General features: G+C 41.2%; 3 protein-coding genes across 3 annotated transcripts; 2 read left to right on the forward strand and 1 right to left on the reverse strand.

Moving 5' to 3' along the window:
- Positions 1–535: 535 nt before the first annotated feature.
- c1qtnf13 (C1q and TNF related 13) lies at positions 536–2,335 on the reverse strand (the record flags this gene model as incomplete). The annotated part of the gene is made up of 2 exons (XM_079568066.1): positions 536–1,730; positions 2,281–2,335. 2 exons carry the CDS (start codon positions 2,333–2,335, stop codon positions 664–666), a joined length of 1,122 nt encoding a protein of 373 aa, XP_079424192.1. The 3' UTR covers positions 536–663.
- A 447-nt stretch (positions 2,336–2,782) lies between these two features.
- Positions 2,783–12,513, forward strand: ube2na (ubiquitin-conjugating enzyme E2Na). The gene is made up of 4 exons (XM_079568573.1): positions 2,783–2,892; positions 4,071–4,317; positions 4,394–4,534; positions 11,538–12,513. The coding sequence occupies exons 1-4, from the start codon at positions 2,863–2,865 to the stop codon at positions 11,582–11,584; spliced, it is 465 nt and encodes a 154-aa protein (XP_079424699.1). The 5' UTR covers positions 2,783–2,862; the 3' UTR covers positions 11,585–12,513.
- Positions 12,514–14,268: 1,755 nt separating this feature from the next.
- nudt4a (nudix (nucleoside diphosphate linked moiety X)-type motif 4a) lies at positions 14,269–21,644 on the forward strand. The gene is made up of 5 exons (XM_079567151.1): positions 14,269–14,564; positions 17,666–17,776; positions 19,237–19,281; positions 19,342–19,433; positions 20,971–21,644. The coding sequence occupies exons 1-5, from the start codon at positions 14,466–14,468 to the stop codon at positions 21,191–21,193; spliced, it is 570 nt and encodes a 189-aa protein (XP_079423277.1). The 5' UTR covers positions 14,269–14,465; the 3' UTR covers positions 21,194–21,644.
- The last annotated feature ends 257 nt before the right edge of the window (positions 21,645–21,901 follow it).

The following is a 21,901-nucleotide window of genomic DNA, read 5'->3' on the forward strand; positions in this document are numbered from 1 at the left end:
CTTTTTTGTCTTGCGTACCCCTTTGAGTCGTTCATTTCTACTCAAATTCCCCAGTATCTCAAGAGTGCCGCCAAATTATATAGAAAATGATCAACTAAACTCAGATTTATCAGTATTTAGTGGTATGTTGGGTTCAAAATAAGTTCTGAAACACTCTTAAATGCAAACCTTTCACAGGAAAATATGACTAATATTGACTTTTCATGAAATGCAATTCAGTTTCATCTTTTTGATCTGAAAGGATTCCAAGGACCCCCTGCCAAACGCTCACGTATGCCCTGGGGTTCCCGTACCCCTGGTTTGGACACACTGGCCTATGTTACTACACAAAAAACTAAACAACACGACAGTATACATATGATTAATAAAATAATGAATAGGCTTTATTAAAATATTGCATGCCAAGCTTCACCAACGGTATAAACATTATTTCTCTCGTCAACATAGTTTAAAACAAACAATTCAATATTATTTTCAAGTGTACAATATTCAACTAAAAAAAGATCTCTCTACATAGGCCTAAAGCTAGTTGTACCTGTTACACATTTCAATGTTATGTCATAGCACCATCTTGTGGACTAAAAGGGCATCAAGTGTCTCTGTACCACAGTGTCACTCACAAAACATTAAAGCTGCTAAGAGATCCTTAAACTGTGTGAACGTTCAGAGGTGAGTTCTGTCCAGTTTGTCCATAGCACTGCTGCTCTCTGCCTCGGGGTACACCAGGAAGCCTGAGAAGGTGGTATACCGCCCCTGGTTACTGTACACTGCGTAGCGCTCATCCTGCTGACTGTATAACCACACAGTGTCCCCGCGGCGCAGGGACAACAGCAGGCTCTGACTCTGCATCTCCCTCCTCTTGGACGTGTCCTCGTCAAACACCATGGCCTGGACGTCTCCCTTCCCTGTCATCAGCTTGACAGAAACTGCCTTTCTTGGGTGTTTCCCTACAGTGAAAGCAAAGTAGTATGCCCCTGGAAAGCGACAGGTGAACATGCCCGAGGACTTGTTGAAGTCCCCTCCAATATTTACATACTCCACATCAAAGGTGAGAGGGGGCTTGTGCTGCTCCAAGCGACTCTGGCCCAGGAGTGTGGAGGTACGTGCCACAGAGAAAGCAGAACGTGGCCATCCCTGCAGACTAGTGCTCCAGTGGTCAGTCTGAGGGGGGCAGTGTGGATAGGACAGCCCAGAGGAGGAAGGGGTCAGATGGTTGCTGATGTAGGTGGTCTCAGGATAGACCAGGTATCCAGAGAACGTGATGTATGGGCCTGAATTGCTGTATAATGCATATTGGGGACTCTGCTGTATTAGTAACCACACTGTGTCCATCTCCTTCAAGGAGACCATGATACTTTGGCTTTGTACTTTCCTTCCTTTTTTGCGGTAATCATCGTAGGCTATAGCTTGTACTTCCTCTCCATTCTTCACCAAGATAACAGAAAGCATTTTCTTTGGGAATTTCCCCACAGAAAATGAGAAGTAGTAAGCCCCTGGGATTCGGCAGCGGAAGAAGCCAGTGTCTGGATTAAAATCCCCACCGATATTGACCATGAGGCGGTCGAAGGTCACTGCCCTCTGCTTGCCTCCCATCACACTGCTGGTCCGGGTGGCAGAGAAAGCAGACTGCAGTCCTGTTGCCACAGGAGGGGGATTTAAAAGTAACACCGGTTCAAGGCAGGCACTCACAATGAGAAACGTAATCAGAAAGCATCCTGCACCCCACACACCTAACAAAGAAAACACAGGTGAGGAAAGTGTTAGTCATACAAGAGGCAGCATTCATACATAGGCAGTCTGCAGTGATGCTGTCAGATCAGATGAAAGGCCCTGATGTTGCTGATATTGTCTGTTCACTCTGTGCACTGAGAGAAGGCTACATTAGCAGCTGGTTCATCTGTTCCACTGTGTGTGGAACAATGGGAAATTTAGGATTGCTGATGGGATGGAGCAGGACAGAAATGTTAAATATAAGCTGCCAAGTTTAGTTAAACGGAACCTTTTATGCTGCCTACTTAGTGACTATAGGTCTTAATTAAAAAGAATGAAAACAACAATGTATGCAGAATCGTAAAACAAACAGGCTTTACCTATTCTATAATCTAAAGTGTTGCCTAAATAAATAGCAGCTCAAGTTCAAAGTGGACTTTTTGAAATAACAAAAAGCCTATTCTGGACACAGTTTGGTAACTTTTGATCCTACCTATGATATGATTCTCTGTCAATTGTGCAGACTGACAATACCTACCTACCCACACACACACACCTAACTCTTCTTACCTTTTGGTCTGAATTGGGCAAGTTGCATCGTTGACTTCTTTTTAAATTCTTCCATAAAGTTTCTTCAGATTTTCACACGCCGACCCTCTTCTATCCACATAACAGAAGCTCTGACATGCAGGGGAATGAAGATGGTGTGCACACAGACCATGGATCTATTGACACAAACCCATCTGTTGGAGGCGGAGCCCACATGGCCCTCCAGCCTGCTATGTCTGCAGCACACTTTACACTACAGTTGAGTAGATACACTGGGATAGCAAGTTTTACATCCGATTTTATTTTAGATCAATAAAGTAGGCTACAGTTTCGTCTCGTTTTCCAACTTTGGTAGCATAAACATGTGTTTAATAATTTAAGGCAATGGGGGATGTAAAAAGATCTGGGCATTTTAGACGCCTGATATATGTATGACTTTATATATGATATGATGTAGGGGGAAAAAAACAAAAACAAAACACAGCAGGCCCAGTTCCTCTTTATGATTCCAACGTGACGTGAGAGAACCCGGAAGTGCCGTTACTGCTGTCAGTCGAGATCGAGCTGCTGAGCCTGGGAGCTGAAGAGCACATTTACAACAAGATGACAGAACTGCCTCGCAGGATCACAAAGGTATAGACATTACCCAGCCTTTCATACATTTATATGTTTCTACTGCAAATAAAAGTACATACATTTGTGTTGAAGTCAGTCCAGCTGAGTGTGCCTGCCCGCCCGGTTTTCTGAAGGCTAACATTAGCAACCTGCTTTCAAACATTAGTTTGCGCCACAAACGCCCGTTTATTTTGTGCTTAGATACACCGTAGATTATGGGTCAATTCTATATATTGTATAATTAGTTTGAAAGTATTTGACAAATGTCTCTTGGTGATGTACTCGGCATTCGTTACGACTGGGCACTGAGCTTAGCCAACTACGCTAAACATGCTAAACCAGCTAGTTAGCTTGCTTTCTCTTTGAAATACTGAACGATCCTTGGGCACTCAAAAAAACTGTAGCAAATGTTAGTTTCCCACTCTCCTCAGACGAAGTATTTGTAATCATTGGGTATGTCCCTATTCCAGTAAAATATCCACTTTTCTACCACGATCTCAGTTTTCAGAAAATCAAAGGTGTGGCGTAGTTGCAATACAGGAAGTCATTTTACTATATCGATGACTAGAATGCTTCTTTTTTTTTTTTTTTTTTACGCATTTTTAAGTTTTAAGACTTGACACAAAACATTGCAGGTGAATGGGGGGAAGTTAAACATAGGAATATCAATTTGAATGAGAAATGTTAACTGTATCTTCTTGCATTATTAATGGTAATGTTGTGAAAGGTGTGCGAGTCTTGAGTGAAGTGCCTGTTCTGCTGGGAAAGGTGGAGGGCAGGCAGCTCTGTTTGGTGCATCAGGCGCTCAGAGCGTGTGACTGAAACTGGGAGTCCCCCTTCTGTCTGTGTTATTACTGCATGGTTTTGACTGGGTTATCTGAAAAATTTCAGGAATTTATCCTACATATTTAGTCACTTGTTCTTATTGGTGTTCACCTGCATATGAAATTGGCTATTTCAAAGATCTCTATGTTTTTATGGCCTACAAGCTTGCATAATAATGTTTGTTAATGTGATGCATAACTTCTTCTTGAATGAAAGAAACTTGCTTGACCGGCTGAGTCAGACTTTTACATGCGTCACAGTAGTTTTAACAAAGTAAGCTTGACAACAACCCTAAATGAATCAAGGCGATGAAAGTGGGTTAACCAAACAGAAATAGCTAATCTCTCTACACATAATTCTGTCTTCTCAAGGAAACAAGGCGCTTGGCGGAGGAGCCTGTTCCTGGCATTCAAGCAGAAGCTGATGAGAGCAATGCCCGCTACTTTCATGTGGTCATCGCTGGACCTCAGGACTCTCCTTTTGAGGGGGGAACCTTTAAACTCGAACTCTTTTTGCCAGAGGAATATCCCATGGCAGCTCCTAAAGTGCGCTTTATGACCAAAATATATCATCCTAATGTAGACAAACTGGGAAGAATATGCCTTGACATTTTAAAAGGTAAGTAATCTCAAATGTCTTACATGGCTTTGCATTTTGCTTGAGCACATAACATCTTTGTTTTTCATTTATTTAGATAAATGGTCACCTGCTCTTCAGATTCGAACAGTCCTCCTGTCAATCCAAGCATTACTAAGTGCACCAAACCCTGACGACCCTCTAGCAAATGATGTCGCAGAGCAATGGAAGGCCAATGAAGCGATTGCCATTGAGACAGGTGAGTCTGGTTTTACCAATACTTTACTTTACCATCGCATAATGCCTCATAAGTAATAAGGGGAAGTTGTGAGATTTCCATGGTATACAGTGCCTCTCGAAAGTATTCATACACCTTGGACTTTTGCACATTTTGTCATGTTTACAACCCTAAACATAAAGATTTTATTTTGATTTTTTTTACTGAACGTTCACACACAAGTAACAGACAACTGTGAAGTGAAAGCAAAATGATACATGATTCCGTTATTTTTCAAAAAATAGAAAAGTGGGGCGTGCATAAGTATTCATACAGCATTTTCTGAGTGCATTAAATTGCCTTTATAACATAATGTAACCTAATGACTCCAGAATGTTCACCATTAAATAGAGGCCACCTGTGTGTAATCTACTCTCAGTATAATTTCAGCTGTTCTTTTAGGCCCTCAGAGCTGTGGTCGGAGTGTATTGGTCACTAAACAACATCATGAAGGCCAAGGAGCTCACCAGAGAGGTCAGGGATAAAGTTCTGGAGAAGTTTAAAGCAGCATTAAGTTATACAAAGATTTCCCAAGATTCAAACAGCTCACAGAGCACTGTTCAATCCATCATTCAGAAATGGAAAGAGTATAGCACCACTGCAAACTTACCAAGACGTGGTCGTCCACCTAAACTAACAGACCGAACAAGGAGAGCACTGGTGAGAAATGCAACCAAGTGCCCCAAGATAACTCTGGAGGAACTGTGAAGTCCTGCCACTGAGCTGGGGGAATCTGTACATAGGACAACTATAAGTCGTACTCTACACAAATCTGGTCTTCATGGACGAGTGGCAAGAAGAAAGTCATTATTGAAAGGAGGCCATAAGAAATCCCATTTGACGTTTGCTAGAAGTCATATGTACTGGACACCGCTCCATGTGGAAGAAGGAGCTTTGGTCAGATGAGACAAAAATTTAACTTTTTGGCCCAAATGCAAAACGTTATATATGGAGCAAACCTAACACTGCTGATCATCCTGAGTGCACCGTCCCCAGTGTCAAATATACGGGGGGGGCATCGTGCTGTGGGGCTGATTTTCCTCAGCGGGGACTGGGGAGATTGTAAGAATAGTTGTGAAGATGGATGGAACCAAATACAGGGACATTTTGGAGGAAAACCTGCTGGAATCAGCTAGAGAACTGAGGCTGGGGCGGATATTCACCTCCAGCAGGACAATGACCCTCAACACAAAGATAAATCTACAAAAACATATTAATGTGTTAGAATGGCCCAGTCAAAGTCCTGACCTAAATCCTATTGAAAATCTGTGGAAAGATCTGAAAACTGCTGTTCACGAATGCTCTCCTTCTAATGTGACAGAGCTTGAGTTGTTTTATAAAGAGGAATGGGCTAAAATATCAGTCTCTACATGTGCAAATCTTGTAGAGTCATATCCCAAAAGACTTGCTGCTGTTATTGCAGCAAAAGGAGGTTCCACAAAATATTCATTCATGCTGTATGAATACTTATGCACGCCCCACTTTTCGGTGTTCCATTTTTAAAAAATAACTGAATCATGTATCATTTTGCTTTCACTTCACAGTTGTCTGTTCCTTGTGTGTGAACGCTCAGTAAAAAAATAAAAATAATGGCAATGGCAACTTTATTTATAATGCACTTTAAAACAACTGAGTTGACCAAAGTGCTACAAAGGTCAAACATAACATAAAATACAATACAAAACAAAAGGTGCATCGAATACAAATGAATAAAATCTGGTAAAATGTCAAAAACTCAAGCTGTGTTAAAAGCCAAAGTGAACAAGTGCGTTTTAAGAACAGCTTTAAAAACGGGCACAGAAGAAGCCTGTCTTCTGTGCAAGGGCAACTCGTTCCATAATTTTGGTGCAGCCACAGCAAAAGCCCGATCCCCTCTGAGCTTTCGTTCGGTCTTTGGGACGCTGAGGAGGAGCTGATCATCCGACCTGAGAGACCGCGAAGGCTTGTACGGGTGTAAGAGCTCAGAGAGGTACAGTGGGGCGACACCGTTAAGACATTTAAAAACAAACAGAAGCAGTTTAAAATGGATCCTAAAGTGCACCGGCAGCCAGTGAAGTGAGGATAAAATGGGGGTGATGTGGTCAAATTTTCGTGTGCCAGTTAAAAGACGCGCCACTGCATTTTGCACGAGCTGCAGTCGAGAGACACAGGACTGACTTACCCCAAAATAAAGTGAGTTACAGTAATCCAGCCGAGTGGTCACAAAGGCGTGGATTACCGTCTCAAAGTGCTGTCGTGCCAAAAGGTGCTTGACTTTAGCGAGCTGCCTCAAATGAAAGAAACTCGACCTCACAACTGAGCGGATCTGACTCTCCAGTTTAAAACATGGATCCATTTTAAAACCCAGGTTGACCATTTCCCCTTTACAATAAACATTCAGGTTTTCCAAGTCAACAGGATTAAAATTGGAACTTGGTCCAAACACCATGACTTCCGTTTTAGAGTCATTAAAGTGCAAAAAGTTCAGGGCCATCCAGGCTTTGACATCATTTAGACAGGTTTGAAGCAAACTTAAAGAGAAGCCATCTTTTTTCTTGAGCGGTACATAAATTTGGCAGTCATCTGCATAACAGTGAAAGGACATATCATCTTTACTGAGGATTGAGCCCAGGGGCAACAGGTACAATGAAAAAAGAACAGGGCCTAAAATAGACCCTTGTGGCACACCGTGATGCAGAGGGGCATGTGTTGACTCGTGATCCGCTTGACGGACACTGAAAGTTCTGTCCTTGAGGTAGGACCTGAACCAGTTTAGCGCAACACCCTTTAAGCCAACCCAGTTTTCCAGACGTGAACATAAAATGTCATGGTCCACAGAATTAAAGGTCGCCGTGAGATCAAGTAATACAAGGACCACACAGTCACCAGAATCACACGTTAAAAGAATATCATTAAAAACCCTTAGAAGCGCAGATTCTGTGCTGTGCATTGACTTGAAGCCGGATTGGAAAACCTCAAGAAGATTGTTTTCATTTAGCTATGCAGAGATCTGCCTATATACAATTTTTTCTAAGACCTTTGATAAAAAGGGTAGCTTGGAAATAGGTCTGAAATTGGAAAGAACATTTGTGTCTAGTCCAGACTTTTTAAGTAGTGGCTGCACAACTGCATGTTTCAAATTTGTAGGAACCACTCCAGATGCCAAGCTGCCATTTATGATGGACAGAACAGTTGACCCAATAGTAGAGAAAACCTCTTTAAAAAGGCGAGGAGGAATAGCATCATGGGGTGAACCTGAGGGCTTAAGCTGACCAACCAGCTCCTGTAGATGAGAGAGGGAGACAGGCTCAAACTGGTGGAAGACAGCAGAGCAGGTGGGAGGGCCTGAAGGGTTCAAGGTGGGCAGAGAAATCTGGGCCCTGGCTAGAGAGACCTTATCAATAAAAAAGTGTAAAAAACGTTCACAAACTTCAGTGGAGGCCTCAAAACAGGGAGCCTGCGGAGCATTAAGAATTGTTTCAATTGACTTGAATAACACACGGGGTTTGTGACAATTTGAGAGAATAATATCAGCAAAATGCTTACATTTGGATTCTTTAACTGTGGACTGATAAAGACTCCAACAATCTCTCAAAATTTGAAGAGACACATGCAGATTGTCCTTTTTCCATTTTCGCTCAGCCTTTCGGCACTCTCGGCGCACAGCTCGAGTGTCATCATTTAACCATGGCTCAGGCTTAAAGGGGGGGTATTATGCAAAATCGACTTTTTCAAGCTTTACATCATGTTATTAAGTCATTCCCTCATTAAAAACATGCCTGAAGTGTTGCCTTTGCACATTCACGTATTTTCGAGTAATCTGTAAAAACTCCAATGGCAGCCATTTTAGGGATAAAACGCCTGATTCCTTCAGGAAACGCCTCCGACCTCCAGGATACGCCTCCAACCTTTCGTCACCAGCCGAGTAACCAACCACTGCTCCTCAGCAGAACCCCCTCCCCGCAGTGTCTAGCCCTAAGACATAAACAGAGTCATCATGGAGGATTAGCTTCATGTGTTGTGAACCGGAGCCACAGCAGACTTTTACAAAGACACACATCAGTGTTTCTGTTACCGAAACACCCAGGATTAAAACCGGTGACAAGAACACTTATTTCAGTGTCTGGTTCTGCGCTGGGCCTTGATGATGCACAGAGCCTCCGGAGAAAGCTAATGCTAAGCTAAACCTCGAGTCATCACGTGAAAACGAGAAATATGCACACATAAAGTCAATAAAACCACCACACACATAAAGAACCGTTTAACAATGATCACACACGGAGCCTGGCTTGTTGATTTGGAAGTTTATTGCTCACATTTCATCTACAATGGGTCATAGCCGAGTGGTTTTCTTCCGGAGCTAACAAGCTAGCCGCGACAAGCTAACGGAAAAATTCACTGAATACAAGCAGCATATTATGCATTGAAAACGTCACTAAAACAGGCAACTGCTTGAAGCAGCCTTTATGATGATCACACACGGAGCCTGGCTTGTTGATTTTGTAGTTTATTGCTCACATTTCATCTACAGTGAGTCGTAGCCGAGTGGTTTTCTCCCGGAGCTAACAAGCTAGCCGCGATAAGCTAACGGGAAAATTCACTGAATACAAGCAGCATATTATGCATTGAAAACGTCACTAAAACAGGCAACTGCTTGAAGCAGCCTTTATGATGATCACACACGGAGCCTGGCTTGTTGATTTTGTAGTTTATTGCTCACATTTCATCTACAGTGAGTCGTAGCCGAGTGGTTTCTCCCGGAGCTAAGGCACTATTAGCCGCGACAAGCTAACAACCTTCACCTTCACAACATTCATTGAAAACAGGCAGCATATTATGCACAAATAACGTCAATAAAGCAGCAACTACTCGAAGCAGCCTTTACGATGATCACACAATGAGCCTGGCTTTACACATTTGTGGTTTATTGCAGACTTTTCATCAACAATGAGCTGTAGTCGATTATAACAAGCTAACGGGTAACCTCGAAAAACCACTGTCCACCTGCACAGATAATGTCCGTCTTTGAATCGTATGGGCTCCTGCAGATCCTGGTGTCGTCCATGGGGGTATAGTTAGAGATCCATAGGGCATGGCAGATGCAAAGAGATAGCCTCCAAACAGCAGTTATTTTTCAGGCAAGAGCCCCTTCCAAGCGACCGGTGTGGAAGGTTTGTCTCCAAATAATATCCTGTGTGGCCATTGTTCACAAAGTGATAAACAGTAGCTCCTTTCCAACAATAAAAATTAAAATGCACCGATCGTAGTTTCAATACAGTTGAGACAACGAGCGCAGTGTTGTTGTGATGCCACAGACAGCGTGTGGAGGGGGCGTGTCGGAAAGGGTCAGAGGTTCTTAAAGAGACAGGAGCCTATTTCAAGTCATTTGCTACCGCCATTTTGAAAGAGCAATTTTATACAAGGCAGTAATTCTAATTTACTGCATTTACAGACCAACAGAAGGTTTCGTCATCATTGTAGTGTGCTATAGACTGGTGCTATGTGGCTGAAAAAAGCATAATACCCCCTCTTTAAGTTTGGGATGCCTGGCCTTAAGTGAGGCGACAGTATCCAGTATAGTCTGGCAGGTATCATGAAAACAAGAACTAAGCACATCTGGGTTACTATCCAGGGGTGCAATGAAGGAGCAATCATGACTAAAACAGGCAGAGAACTGTATGGCAGTGGAGGGGTTAATGACCCGTGAGCGCTGGACAGGAGCGCAAGCTCTGACATTACTACAAGGCAAAACAATGTCAAAATGCACCGGCCTATGGTCAGAGAATGCAGCGTCACAAACCTTCAAATTAACAACAGACAAAGAATATGATAAAACCAAGTCAAGTGTATGTCCACGCTCCTGTGTCGGTGTAGAAACGGACTGAACTAGGCCAAACGAGTCGAGTAGGCTCAAGAATTCCTTAGTCATGGGTTTGTCCAGACAGCACACGTGAATATTAAAATCCCCAACGATGAGAATAGAGTCGTATTTAGGCAGGATATCAGCCAGAAAAGCAGCAAAGACATTTGCAAAATCCTTATTGTATTTCGGCGGTCTGTAGATCACTGTGCACAACACCGGTTGTGGGCAGACTAGCTCAAATAAAGACAACTCAAAGCTGGAGAAAGCAGTGGACAGGCACACCTGTTTACACCGATATGCGTTCCTGTAAGGCGCTAGACTCACCAGCAGAAGCCCACGTCTCCGTCACGCACAGAAAATCCAGAGCATTCGACACGAAGTAATCCTTTAGGATGAATGTCTTATTCATCACCGATCTGGCATTCACCATGCTGAACCGAACAGGGTCCGGGTTGTTAGCCGTCCGAGGAGCCCGAGCAACAGATTGGAGGTTTCGCAGATCGAGGAGAGGAGGAGAGGACGAGGAGATGCAGGTCGGCGAGGCAAGAGAGGTCCAGGGCCAATGATCTTCACCAGCTAAGGGGCAACCGTTTCCAATGAACGCCGGGAAAGCAACAAGCAATCAGTAGCTCTGGACGCGTTCCAAGAAGCTGAAAATCCAAGCGCCAGGCATGCTTTCAGTTTCACCAGCCTCCCACCGCGTTTGCTGCGGCGGCGGCAGCGGCAGCGCTTTCGCGCAGGCGGCACAGGTACGCGGAAAAGGTGAGGAGGAATCTCTGATAGCAGTGGGGGCAAAGTTTGATGTCCATCCTGCGCATTGTAGGCCAGATTGTTGGCAGGGGGCCGTAGATCCAACAATCTTTGGCGATTATACACGAGTAGAGACTTGACATTTTGACAGATTGTTGTCAGAAACAGTATAAATACAATAAAATAAATACAATAAAAATAAAATCTTTATGTTTAGGGTGGTAAACATGACAAAATGTGCAAAAGTTCAAGGTGTATGAATACTTTCGAGAGGCACTGTAACTGACAAAAAGACCACTGTAGGTTGCTCTACTGTAAAAAATATATTATAAAGCTTCAAAAAGCATTGTTGTTTTGAAATTATTAACTCAAACTTTTTGCTTTGACTTTCAGCCAAGTCTTGGACCAGGCTTTATGCTGGAAACAAAACTGATGTTTAAAGCGGCTGGAGATTGATTGAACACGACTTCTCATGTTCTGCCAAGACCTCTTCCTACTCCATTTGCATATAAAGGACTCAGTCTTAATAATAAGATATACAACTATACTATAATATAAACATAAATATATTGAAAGTGAAAAAGATCTGCAGACAGTTGATTTATATGCACACACGCAATGAAATAATTGTCTTTGTCCTCCTTCACACTGTGCAGATGCATGGGCAGAGGCTTGGAATCTCCTCACTCGACTTTTCTTTGCCCATTGACTATCAAGGCATTGCCAACAGCTGCTTCAAACAGAAATGCTAAATATAAGGGTGCGTAAAAGTGTGTTTGTGGTCTCTTTGGGTCAAATGGGGACAGCATGGTGAAAGGTGTGGTGGAAAGACCGACTAGAAATGGTCAACCTTTTATGTTTCTTTTAACGCTGTTCTTTGTGTTTGTGAGTGCTTCTAGACACTACTAGCCGTTTTGAAGTAGACAGTCTAGAGATGGATAGAAGTGTGGCTAACGGCATCCCAGCACTAAAGACAATAATCCAACAACGTCAGACAAACAATGATGTGGAAGAGCAGTGTAGAGGATAGAGTGGACCTTTCTTTAGTTTTAGCACATGTTTTTATTACTTGTCTTATCTATGTGACAAATTGTTGCTTTACTCACACTAACTATGCCTTGTTCCCACGTTTCACCTCAAGCATTGCTTAGTTTGCTTCTGATGGCGTTTCTTTCACCACATGATTGTTACTTTGAGCTGTCAGTACAATGAGGATTGTGAAGGGTTGGGGTTTTGAGTCCATTAGTCTAATCTAAAGGCTGTATTTTATGTCTTTTTTTTTTTTTCTCTCTGAATCTTGGGGGAAATCGGAATTGTTTTCTGGTTTCTGATTGCTATGAATGGTCCACTTGCATCTGTTCATGTTCTGTAAATAAAATATGTTAATTGATAAGTGAATCTGTCGTTTTTAGCGCATTGCACCTCGTCTCCACTAGAGGGACGTTATGAGCTGACCAAAAAGCGAGCAGAGCTAAGTTCTCACTTCTCAGTTGAAATGAGAGCATTTTATGGTTGAATATGGCCAGGGCTTGACATTACGACAAACTGATTTCTATTTTGACTTACCTTTCACTAGCCACATTAAAAAGTTGCGTATCATCTAGATCTGAATTTGTTATAAGAAAATAAAACATGTTAGTTACATATATTTTAGGCCTGGTTCTATAGGTGGCCCTCCATTCTTTATTTTTTGCATCATAGCTTTAACTAAACGTGTAAGTAAAACAATTATAAATGCATACTAAATGCATCATTTAGTATGCATAAATGATGCATACTAAGTTATTGTTGTATAAATTATTTAGTATGCATCATTTATATAGACAATCATAAATGATGCATACTAAAAAATAAATGTCTGACTCATTATGTATTGAATAAAAATCACTTTGTTTTATGGTGGACAACTGGCTCCTCTACTGATACTGCATTGCAAAGCCATTTAAGCCTTAGTCCCCCATACCACGTATTTTCACCTTTTTTCAACATTTGTCAAATTTAAAAAACATCAGAATGACATATCCATATTCTTTGTATAACACTAGCCAAGGCTACATTTATAATTTTCAGAATTTTGATGAGTAGGCCTATGTTTTGTCAGAGGCGGATGTAGATGCGTGGCAGCTGCCACTCCGAAGGTCTTGCCACCCAGCTGCCACCCCATTGATGTGATTTGATGTCTCACAACTGCTCTAGAAGCTACTGCTTACAGAGCTCACTCTCAGTTAGACTATATTGACTATATCTCAGACAGACTATATTGGGAGCCAGGTGCAATTCCTGTGGCTCCCAATGATGATTTTTATGTTTTATTTTTTATTTTTTTTTACAAAAGTTAAAAGTTTTACTGAGTTTGGAACCCCCTACTTATAGGCTATTATGGACAATGCTACTATTTCTGTATAGTTTTGAGAGGCACAGCAGGCATTTAGATAAAAAATTGCCTTGCAAGCAATGAATGGTATGAACATTCGACATTGTAAAATGTGTTGCCACCCCAGAAATGATCCCTGACCCGCTTGCCACCCCGTTTTTTTTTTCTAGATCCGCCCCTGTGTTTGTGTTGGTCTGTTGGTCAACGAATGCAAATTAGCCAATGGCGTGTTTACATGCATGAGTCCCTGCACTGTCCAAACATACATATAAACATACTTAAAAACAGCAAATTAAAATGGTTATGTTGTGGCTCTTATCTAATGTAGCGTTTGTTCCCTATATGACAGAAAGTCATATCATAATCGTAAACTCTGTGCGTTTGGTTAAAAAAAGTATTTGGATCAAATTCATAAACTTGCAGTCGAGTTTTGTAGAATTTCAGTGAAAGCAACAAGTTGGGAAATGTGCTCTAAAACTTGCGGAGTAGGAAAGTTAGAAATGAGTTTGGACACTACAGATTAATATAACTATGACTTCCTCTCTCATTGTAAAAAAAAATAAAAAATCAGGTATAGGGCCTTTAAGTCAGCCCCACCTTGTCCCATATCATCCACTTGTATTTGTGGCGTTGGATAGGTGTTTGTCTGACGCTCACATAACTGTATGTTGGCTTGTCTGCTGCTCATTGGTCAGCAGGAGCGCTCTGAGCACAAGTTGTCGAAGCGCGTTGACAGCAGCAGCAGCGACACTAAAACTCCGCGGGAGGAACATAACATGCGCTGCAGGATCACGCACTGGCTGCATGTCGTGTTATGGCACGGGCACGTTTGAACCAGGTGCGCCCCTGACTTTGAAGACGCGCAGTTGGGATTTATACAAGACACTCACTGCACCGAAGTCTCGTTTTCTTCTGAAGTAGTCCGCAGGTCTTTGGAGTGGAAACATATGATGAAGTTTAAACCTAACCAGACCAGGACCTACGACGGCGAAGGCTTTAAGAGACGAGCGGCGTGTCTGTGCTTTAAAAATGAGAAGGAGGAAGAGGTAAGATTTGCAGGTTGTTAATCTAGTTCTTTTGGTATTTTAAAAAGTTCAGTCGGTGTTGTTCAAACAGGTTTGGTTAAAGTACTCTACAATACCTGATAGAAGGAACTATGTTGTAGTCGAGGTGAACTTAACTGCATTTACACAGTAGGTGTCCTGCATGCAGGCAGTCACCCAGCAGCACCCAGCAGCACCCAGCAGGAGTCAGGGCAGCATTCTCTCCTCCGGTCCAGTGGGATAACCGTGGATCGCAAGACTAATCACCACTGTCATTAAATAAAGTTATGTCATCGTCTTGTTTCCCTAGTATTGGCTGATGGATGTTGTCTATTGATTGATAATCGCCCTCAGGGGGTAATTACAGTTGTAAAGTTTTCTGAGACTGACTATAGCTGAAGCAATTACAATCTGCTTAATGATTTTGCCACAAGTCAAATATAAGTTGTAGGCTTTTAATTGCACTTTAACAAATGGTTTGCATACAGATCGTATAACAGACTGGGTATGACCTTATCAAAATGTTCCACCACTACTTTCTCACTAAGTGGTGTGCCTTACTTTGTCTGGTAAGGCTGTTTAAGTCCTGTAAGTCAAGGGTGAAGGAGTGCCTACATGAGGGGGGGAGTGGGCTCAGAATTACACTAGTCAAGTGCAACACTCCAACAGCTGCAATTTATAGAAACAAGGTGCAGGCACTTGGTGTCCCCACTGACAGATTTGCTTTCCCGCTCTGTGCCTGTGCATATCAGTGTCCTCCAGCCTGGTCCTCCCCGTCCTCTTCGTAACACTGTACTGACAGAGGAGAAAAACTGTCACTGCTCTGTGGTCTCTGTGGTGCCACAGGGACCATGATCTGACTGATTATAAATACATTCCTCTCATTAAGTTGCTTCATGGTGAAAACTATCTTCACACCTACACTCTTGGTTTACACTTCCTTCTCTCATCAACAACTGATGGCTTTATCTGGACTCAAATATCTCCTGAGCTTAATATCAAAATGATCCCAGTCTAACGATACAGTATCTATTAATGCTGTACTAGTTTAAGGGATTATGATGAATAAATTAACAGCTTGATGACATGATTTGCACCTCATATACTGTAGTTGATGTGACATTGATAGAGCTGTATTAAAACAGGTCATTTCCAGGCTGCTGTTTGGCTCTCACTTGGGACAGAGGTGTGATGTAAGGTCAGTGACCTCCTCCACTAAGCTCTGTTATTTTCATGTCGAAAGGCAACTGCTGATGTGGGAGTTTTCACAAAGCTGCCCAGTACCCAGCGAGTGTGTATGAGCGCCGTGCGTCTGGGTCTGTGTACGTGACTTTGTGTTTGTGGGGAAATGTTTGCAGGTAGGTCTAGACTAATCGTAATTCTTAACTATGATAAGGTAAGATAGAATTTTATTGATGTCACAGTAGAAATTCACTCGTTACATCAGCTCTCAAGAAACACTCAGAGGGTGCAAACAGGCAGGAAAATGCACAATCAAACAGGAACAGGATAATGTGCAAACTATTCAACTAGTACAATGATGAATAATAAAAACTCACATAATATACGAAAATGCAATACTCTATAACTTTGTTTTGAATATTAAAACAACAAAAAATGTTTTTTCTCCATCAAATTGTCATAAAAAACAAATCAAGACCAAACAAGACTAAATTGGAGGTAGTCTTGTTGTGCATTTTTGTTTAAGGCTGTATTTGCCTTAAACAAAAGGGAAATGGAAACCTCAGTGATTGTGCCATACGTTGCAGCTTTTTTTTAATATTACATCAGCTTATATTGCAATAAGTTGGTGATATATTTTGCACTCTTTTCTGAGCTATATAAATACAGCAGTCTGTCTTTATTAGCTGCTGTCAGTTTCATATTTGATGCTAAATGTAATGAATCTTTATGCTTCCTTTTAGCTGTGGGTTTTACCTTACTGAACCTTTGGCTAATTACAGCCCGCACACTGCCATCAGTTTGAAGCCTCTGTCATCGCGCTGATCTGTGACGGTGACCTGCTGTGTACAGTAGTAACAAGTTGCATTTAACTTCCTCATTCACTTTTTGGACAAACTTTGGTGCCAGCGAAGAGGTAATGTCGCCACACATGAGCTACGCTATTCTATTTGACAGCTTCTCATGGGAGAATCCAGCCGATGTATGTCTGTGACAGCTTGAAGGGGTGTTTACATGTGACCTTTATGTGGGTCAGCGTGGTGCCAGATGGAGTTTAAGGTCAGGTGACTGTAACACCAGAGGGGCTCCCTTCTCAAAAAAGACCAAACTGAATTCGTTTCAGGGCACTTAAATATAGTAAAGTAGTCTTAGGCTTGTGTGTGTGCGTGTTTTCTTTTTACATTCACAACTTCTACAATCGTGAAGCCTCTCGATTTTTGAAAGACGGGGTTTTATACAGTCTACAGTTCGAGTTGCCCTTTATTTAATCAGGAATCTGTTATTTCTGGCTTCCGAGGGGAGACCCTATTGTCCATGTTTCACTGGTAAAAATCCAGAACATCTGCAGAAACCCCATGCACTGGGAGAACATGTAAACGCCACACAGTAAAGCCTGCACCACTATTTTTACATCAGGTCAGGTCAGGTCAGGTCAGTTTATCAAGTTATTATACATTAAAATCAAAGTCAGCCCTTTTCAACAACTTGGCCGCCTTAATGAGGGAAAAAGATATTGATATTTACCTGTTAGTGAACATAATTGTACCCCCTAAATAAATGCAGCCCTTGTGATGTTTTCATTGCAATAAGTCAATCATTTTATTGCACAGCCCCTTGTATTAAACCACAGTGTTACGTCTTGGCTCTATATTAAAATGACCTTGCCTGATTATTTTGGCATGGTCCACTCCACTTCCCTCTCGTATTACCATGAATAAATGTGCAGAATGAGAGGCATGACTTGTAAAAGTGCCCTTTATACGTGCTGCTAAATGACCAGCTCCGCGCCCGGCTGCTACCAGACACTTCAGCCGCGGTGCGAGTCTCTAAACAGTTATTTTGTCGCTGTGTTTTTGGCCCCCTCAGACCACAGCTTGGCCCTGGGAACTGACTGAGGCCCCCCCACTTTTCCTTTTTGGCAGGTGTTACTGGTGAGCAGCAGTCGTCACCCGGACCAGTGGATAGTTCCAGGAGGAGGCATGGAACCAGAGGAGGAGCCGTGTGGGGCAGCTGTCCGGGAGGTCTTTGAGGAGGTCAGCTTCTTGAGAACTCCTTAAACCCACTTAAAAACTTATCCAGACTCTTGTGGTTTCATACCGTGTTAGTTTGGTGGACTAATGAAGGCTATTTTGTCATAGTTTTCATCAGCGTTTTACAGTATTTGACTAAAACTGAATAAAAACAACATCAAAGTTGGTAACACTTTATTTTACAGTACCTTGATACATTGTACCCAATTAAATTTAGTACAATGTAATGTGCTATGTAGCAATCTGTATTAACTTGTAACTATGTATTACATACACAATGGAATAATGTGTATTTGTACTTTGGAGGTCCATAATGTAATAAGACAGAAGGGTTGGGGCTTAAGGTTATGGTCTTATTACATTATGTACCTGCAAAATACAAATACACATTATTCCATTGTGTATGTAACCTGTACACGTTATTACACAGTGTTACATAGCACATTACATTGTACTTAATATGGTAGTGTAAAATAAAGTGTTACCTAAAAGTCATTGCCCTTCACTCTAAACTGTCCTGTCTAATAAAGCCTTCAGACCAAACACCTTTTAAATAAAAGGGCTTAAAGTTGCTTAAAGGCACTATAGCAGATTTTTTTTTCTCCCATTTCTCGTAGTGGAACAAATTTGTTTTGTCCTCCTCAGACATTTGTGGGAAAAAACACTGTCCATCTAATTACAAAGCATCTGTATCAATTTCATGAACTCTCAGGCTAGTTTTCTTGCATTTCTGTGACAATGACCCTGAAAAGTGACCCTGCAAGTTGTGAAATGTGCCGATAAACTTGTCCCTGTGGAGAATTGGGATTATGTTAGAAAAGTGAGGAATGAGATTGAAACTAACATTTTAATTTAGTGGCTTCCTCTTTCATTCTTTGCAATCAAGAATCAGGTAAAGGGATTTTATTTATAAAGCAAAAACTAGGACAACATATCTGGAGATTTTCGTCAACTAACACAGTAAAATGAAACGAGGGGAATGCGTGAATTCAATGTATTTCAAATAACAGCTTTGATATGATGAATGAATATTAAAAAGCTTACATCTGGATTAATAGAACAAATCCTCGCAGAGTTAACTTCCTTTCTTACACATGAGGCCACGCTTTAACAACATTAGGGTCACACGCTTTAAAGAAACCTCATTAGATGTAAAGTAGATGTTGATTTATCATTGTCTATTATTTCTGCTCAGTCTCATTATCCTGTCATCGCAGTGCTATGTCTTGGCCTCGCATTGTAGCGGTGCCCTCCTCTCAGGCATGTGGTCTCCTGCTGAGCGTGCCACTGTTTTGGGATACCAGTTTGTTGTGCAATCTCTGGAGAGCTTAGATATGCAGTTCAAAATGCCACAGCTTCCTGGCAGTGAGAGAAATGTTTTTTACTAGGGTGCTTAAGAGCTTTTGCTCCATTTTTATGCAACAAACTGAGTGACTGACTAATTGTTTTACTTTTTAATGCAGGCTGGTGTCAAAGGAAAATTGGGTAGACTTCTGGGGATTTTTGAGGTAAACACTTGACTCAATGAGATGCAATGTATACAAATATTTTAATAAATGTTCTTACAGCACAATCAAGACAGAAAGCATCGGACATATGTGTATGTCCTCATTGTGACAGAGACACTGGAGGACTGGGAGGACTCAGTCAATATAGGCAAGTATATTACAGCGTTGCTTAACTGGGGGGTTGGGACTCAAATCTACAAAACTGTGTGAGAAAATACAGTTTTTACCAAGTCAAACTGCAAGATGTTGAAATCTGTACTTTTTTTTGGTCACCCTTCACCATGATATGTTGAAATTCAGTGCCACATCTAATCAGGCCTATTCATACTCCACAAGACGCAAGAACCTCTTGTTCTTGCACCCTGAGCTGCAGAACAAAATGAAGTCACTTTTGCCTTGTAGCCATGGAAACATTTTGTAGCTTACGACAGTTCAATGGCGACAAGGCAAAAGTGACTTCATTTTGTTCTGCAGCTTAGGGTGCAAGAACAAGACGTTCTTGTGTCTTGTGGAGTATGAATAGGTCATGGTGGAGTTAAAAAAGATATTGAAGGTCTACAAAAGATTGAATTTCATAATTCTGGCTATCGCTACGAGATTTATTGCAACCGAATCAAACTCGTAATTTGAATGGTTGCATAAAGCAAAACCACAAAAGCTCCATGGTCAGTGAGATCTGGAAGGGCTTACTGTGGAGTTTAGAGTACATAAAAATAAATTGGGTTTGAAAATAACTTGGCTGTACAGTTAACCATTTTATTTTGTCCACAATCATTTTTTCTGTTATAATTCAAATGTAAATGTTGTAAAGTTAAAGTCAGTAGAATGGATTGTTTTTTTTTTTAATCAATAAGAGGGCTGCACATTAGCCTAAGGGTCAAATAAGCTGCTCAGCCAAAATATAATGTCCCATTGGAATCTTATTGTGTATAAAACTTACCTCAATGCAAACATGCTCAAATGCATTTCTGTATTTCTTTTTCAGTTCATATGTCTTCTCTTACATTATTGATTGGCCATGTGTTACTACCAATAGTAATTTGGTTAAATAATACAGTGTGATCTTAAATGTCTGAGATACAAAAGGTTATTTATAAATGTGTGGGGAAAACATGTTGTTTTTTTCTGTGTCCAAAATAATGCTTGCCTGTAGAGGGGAGTTTTTGCAGTGGCCAGTTACATTCTAGTTATCCCACTCTCCACACCCCCTTCTTGTAATGCCCCATGTCTGGGGGGAAAAGACTCAGCCTGTTCCTAGTCTTACTTATGTGGCAATCCACTAAGGTGTTTACAAATCTAACAGTGGAAAAATGAGTGACCGCTGAAGGCTTCCATAAATATTGTTGCTAAAATTGCAATGAGACCTTAAGTTTATACAGTAGAGAAAGAGGAGGAAAGTGCAAATTTATGTCTTGATAAAGCCTATCAGAAATGCCTGAAACTTGTTATTTTCTCTTCATTTTTAGAGCTGAATGTTTACGCTGCTTTATTTTATTGCTCAGTACAGCGGTTTAGCAATTCTATTTCACAAGATCAACTATGATAAGTGCTCTATAAATAAAGTTTGATTTATTGATTGATTGAACTGTACATATCTTTACTTTCATTACAGCAGTCCAATTTCACAACAAGAATCTGGGTGAGTAATGTATCCCATTGGTTTCACAACATTTTTCTACTTACAGGAAGAAAACGAGAATGGTTCAAAGTTGATGAAGCTCTTAGAGTGCTGCAGCGCCACAGGCCCGACCACGCAGAATACCTCCGGACTCTCTTAAGCCACTGCAATCCCACACACAGCTCTGTCCGTGGCCCAGCAAATGGAAACAGCCCAAACTCCCAAGTGACTGACAACAGCACACCACACTACATGGCTTGTTCCACACATGGGTCACAGCTAGTCAACAGATAATACCAAGAAGAACCAGGAAGTCAAATAAGTCAGTAAATGAGATGGACGTCACTGAAGTGAGCTTTGAATTGGAAGAGGGCATAAACTAGTAATGTAATATATATAATGTTCTTTTGGAAAACTGCAATGGTCACAAAAGGAAGCATGTTTTTACGGGTGTTACCTTTGGTGTTTACCATCCAAAGTAAGACCTTGAGAGAGGGGTGGTCTTTGAGAAACTGCCTGTGTGCAATATATTACAGTTATATGTTTTATGAAGTTATTTTAGACATTGTGTGAGAATTTGTTGACAAGTATGATACCAATACGAAAGGTGTATCATATAAGCAGCTACTAGGATCCGTACATCTACTAGTATTCACCACTCACTGTAATATTGTTCGTTAGTTTAACTGTATCAGTTACATTGGTAGAGATTTTTACATTGATCTTACAATGTGTCATGTTATTATTTATAAGTGCCTTAGACAGTAATCTTGTAAAATGATTTCACTTGATATGTAAAGTGCTCCATGTGTAAAAAAAAAAAAAAAAAAAAGAAAAGAAAAAAATCTAATGCAGTTTGCATACTAATTACATTTTATTGAACCATTTAATTAGGCCTATATAAATCTATTTTTCAGCATGTCTGTGTGCTGGAAAGATAACCTGAACTGAATAAAGGACATATGTCTGTGTGATGTCTCTGACACCAGTTATTGAGATCAT

Source organism: Gobius niger (assembly GCF_951799975.1).
Source record: "Gobius niger genome assembly, chromosome: 12".
In the NCBI taxonomy this organism is placed as follows: domain Eukaryota; kingdom Metazoa; phylum Chordata; class Actinopteri; order Gobiiformes; family Gobiidae; genus Gobius; species Gobius niger.